Genomic DNA, 3,850 nt, shown 5'->3' with positions numbered 1-3,850 from the left:
AGTGTCAGGCTGAGATGGGGTGCAGGGATAGTGTCAGGGTGAGATGGGGTGCAGGGATAGTGTCAGGGTGGGGTGGGGTGCAGGCAGAGTGTCAGGCTGAGATGGGGTGCAGGGATAGTGTCAGGGTGAGATGGGGTGCAGGGATAGTGTCAGGCTGAGATGGGGTGCAGGCAGACTGTCAGGCTGAGATGGGGTACAGGCAGTGTCAGGGTGGGGTGGGGTGCAGGCAGAGTGTCAGGCTGAGATGGGGTGCAGGACAGGGATGAGGAGTGGATGGGCACAAGGAGGCTACAGGAGTCCATGGTAGGTGACCTGAAAAGGAGGCCTGGGGGCATTGCTTGGGGAGTGGCCTCTGCAGAGAAACCTGCAGCTGTGTAGGAATGCAGAATGAGGACTGCCGAGCATGTACCAGGGCTGGGAAGAGCCACCCTGGCTAGTGGGACTGGACCTTGTGTAGGATAGCTGAGGCCTTTTTCTCAGTGCATGGGAAGCTATGCCTGTGTCAGGGACTGGACAAGAGGTCAAAAGGCAGGGATGACTTTGGGCCAAGTGCTTGGTGGGACACAGGATGAGACAATGATCTGGGAGCCACTGGGTGGCCCGTGGGAGGTGGCAGGTGCAACAGAGGAGACAAGCAGGGGATGGGGAAGGGTGCTGAGGCCCCCTGGGATACATAAATGTGGGTGGGGGCACACTATCTGAGATGCCAAACAAAACCAGATCTAAGAGGCTGGGGATGCTGCCAGGTCAGTGGAGTGAGTCAGAAGCATGCGCCTCACATGCGTGAAGCTAGGGTTTGACCTCTGGTACTGAGTAAACAGGGCACGGTACATGCCTGTAACCCCAGCACCCAGGAGGTAGCAGCAAAAGGATCAGAAGTTCAAAGTCATCCTCAGCTACCCAGCGGGTTGCAGGCCAGCCTGGGCTACATGAGACCCTGTCTCAAAACAAAATGAAGTGATGGGAACAGATAAGGATTAGGGTGGGCAGGGGAGGGACCAGGCTGATGACTCCTGACCCCTTGCCTCCCACAGGGTGTGTTCCGTTTGCTCAGTGGATGGCTCGCCCACGACTGCCTTCACAGTGCTGGAGTGTGAGGGTTCCATACGGCTGGGCTCCAGGCCCCGGCGCTACCTGCTCACCGGCCAGGCCAATGGCAGCCTGGCCATGTGGGATCTGACTACTGCCATGGATGGCCTGGGCCAGACCCCTGGTACTCCTTGCCCCACTTCAACCCTCCCCATGGTTTCTCTTCCCAGGTCCCAGCCTATGGTCCCCCTGAGCCTTTCTTGCCCTCCAGCCCTTTCTTAGCATTGTTTCTCTACTTTCTCTCTGAGTCTCTGGCCCCAGCCCATCCATTTCCACGCAGCTTCCCTCTCTCCTACCTCCAGCTGCTCTTGGTCTTTGTCCTCCATCTTACCCCTGACCCTGCTTCTTTGCCACCCCCAGCAGGTGGCCTGACAGAAGAAGAGCTGATGGGCCAGTTGGAGCAGTGCGAACTGACCCCGTTGGCTGCCTCTCGGGGCGCTTTCCCCAGCCCCTCACCCAGGACCTCTCTTACCAGGTAGCCGTAGCATCACTTCCCTCCATGCAGTGGAAACAGCACAGTGACACGGGGGACCCTGACTTTCTCTCCCTCTCAGTCTCCACTCAGCCTCCAGCAACATGTCCCTGTCAGGCCACAGAGGGAGCCCCAGCCCGCCGCAGCCAGAGGTCCGGCGCCGTGGGGCCGGAAGCTTCGTGGATCGGTGTCAAGAGCTGGTGAGAGGTGCTCCGGAACCCCGACGCCCACCGACCCCGGCCCCTCGACCTTCCACAGGTCTTGGCACTCCACTGACACCTCCCAAGAACACTCTTAACGAAACTTCCTTTTGAGCCTAACCACCACAGTGCCTTCATGTGGGCTGGCCCCAGGGAACTCGGCCTTCCTGCTGGAGCCAAGGCCAGGGCCTCCTTGGAGTCACTGAGGTCCCTTAGCCCTCCTTTCCTGAGAGCCAAAGTCCCCTCCCTAATAAAGCCCTTACTGCCAGCACTGTTTGTATTCTTGGTTTTTTTTTTCTTTTTGGGGGAAGGCTCCCCAAGAAGAGATGGAAATGTCGGGACCCATCAAGTTCTAAGCTTTAAACTCGGAGATACTGCTCTAGGTGTGATGGAGCACACCTCTAATCCCAGCACTGGAGATGCAGAAGCAGGAGGATCTCCCTGTAGGCGGAGTTTCTGTCTAGACCGCCAATCAGTTCTGTCCCACCAGACACTCCCAAATTCAAGTCTTTTAATGCCAGGTTTTATTAACTCCAATGGGAGGCCTTACCCTCTCTGAGGAGTGGATAGGGTTGGGGGGAGGAAGGGGGAGAGAGCAGGAGGAAGGAAGAAGGAACTATGGTTGGTATAAAAAAAATTTAAATGAAGCTGGGCGGTGGTGGCGCACACCTTTAATCCCAGCACTGAGGAGGCAGAAGCAGGTGGATCTCTGTGAGTTCGAGGCCAGCCTGGTTCCAGGACAGGCTCCAAAGCTACAGAGAAACCCTGTCTTGACAAAACAAAATAAATAAATAAGTAGATAGATAAATAAAATAGACATTAATTATAAATGCTCCGCCAATAGCGTAGGCTTGTATCAAGCCAGCTCTTAGCAGTTTAGCCCATTTCTATTAATCTATGTGCTGCCCCGAGGCTTGTTTGCCACATCTGTGAACTTCCCATGTTGCTGCTGCCATGTCTGGCTCAGCTCCTCCAACTCTGCTCTCCTTCTTCCCAGCATTCTCTGTCCTGAAAATCCTGCCCAGCTATCAGCCAATCAGCTCTTTCTTAACAATGAAAGCAGCACATCCTCACAGTGCACAGGATTATCCCACGGAGGATCTCTGTGCGTGTGAGTCCAGACTGGTCTGCATAGTGAATTTCAGGACAGCTAGGGCTATGTAGAGAGACCCTGCCAGTAGATGAATGAATGAATGAATGAATGAATGAATGAGCAAAACAAAAATCAGAAACATCTGACTTCTGGACTAAGCAAAGAAGAGAAGGCATTGGCTTATCCCCGGCTTCAGACTTAGAATGGCTTTTCTACTTTACTTCTTGCCTGTTTCCATCTGGGATACTTTATCTGCAGCCCAGACAATTCAATTCCAGAAGACTCCTCACTGTCCCTGTGTCCCTTCTGGTAGGAAAAAAAAAACAAAACAAAAAACCAAAACCAAAACCACAGGACTGAGTTAATTGTGGTGACACACACCTGTAACACCAACACTCTGGAGGCTGAAACAGAAGCAGTGTTGGTTAATACTGCTACTTATCAGGATCTAGGACCCCCCCCCCAGGAGATAAACCTCATGCTTGAGAGGAATTAACCAGTTTAGGTTGGTCTCTGTGCATTCCAAAGGATGGTGTAGGTTAGGTTCATTAAAGTGGGAAGACCCACCCTCCAATGTGGGCAGTGCCATCCTATGGAAAAACCACCCTCAATTGGGTGACCCCTTCTCATGGGCTGCTAGCCCAGACTGCATGAAAAGGAGGGTAAATTGGGCGCCTCTGTCCTTTGCTCTCTGTCTCCTCATTGAGTATACAATGTATCTGTGACTTCCCTGCCACAATGGCCTGTATCCTTGGCGTGAGTCAAAATAAATCCTCCTGTAGATAACTTTTGCCAGGTGTTTTTCATACCAAGAGGTAAGAAACTAGCACACAAATTAAGAGTCCAATCTGGCCAGGCGGTAGTGACCCACACCTTTAATCGGGAGGGAGATGCAAGTGGATCTCTGTGAGTTCGAGGCTAGCCTGGTCTACATAGAGTATTCCAACTTGACCAGGACTACATATAGAGACCCTAAAAAAAAAAAAAAAAAAAAAA

The 3,850-nt window shown here is 52.9% G+C and overlaps 1 protein-coding gene across 2 annotated transcripts in view; it reads left to right on the top strand.

Moving 5' to 3' along the window:
* The window catches only part of Shkbp1 (SH3KBP1 binding protein 1), a 13,556-nt gene extending 11,531 nt beyond the window's left edge, over nucleotides 1-2,025 (top strand). The window contains exons 16-18 of one of the 2 annotated variants that reach the window (XM_026778246.1): nucleotides 1,035-1,213; nucleotides 1,453-1,564; nucleotides 1,644-2,025. In XM_026778246.1, the coding sequence (XP_026634047.1) occupies nucleotides 1,035-1,213; nucleotides 1,453-1,564; nucleotides 1,644-1,875 (523 nt within the window). In that variant the 3' untranslated portion in view covers nucleotides 1,876-2,025. Of the gene's footprint in view, nucleotides 1-1,034; nucleotides 1,214-1,449; nucleotides 1,565-1,643 lie in introns of both variants that reach the window. The other variant, XM_005371589.2, reaches the window with a different exon arrangement.
* Nucleotides 2,026-3,850: the final 1,825 nt, after the last annotated feature.

Source organism: Microtus ochrogaster, unplaced genomic scaffold (genome assembly GCF_000317375.1).
Source record: "Microtus ochrogaster isolate Prairie Vole_2 unplaced genomic scaffold, MicOch1.0 UNK115, whole genome shotgun sequence".
Classification (NCBI taxonomy): Eukaryota; Metazoa; Chordata; class Mammalia; order Rodentia; family Cricetidae; genus Microtus; species Microtus ochrogaster.
The sequence above is the reverse complement of the archived record's forward strand: the minus strand, read 5'-3'. Positions and strand labels throughout refer to the sequence as shown.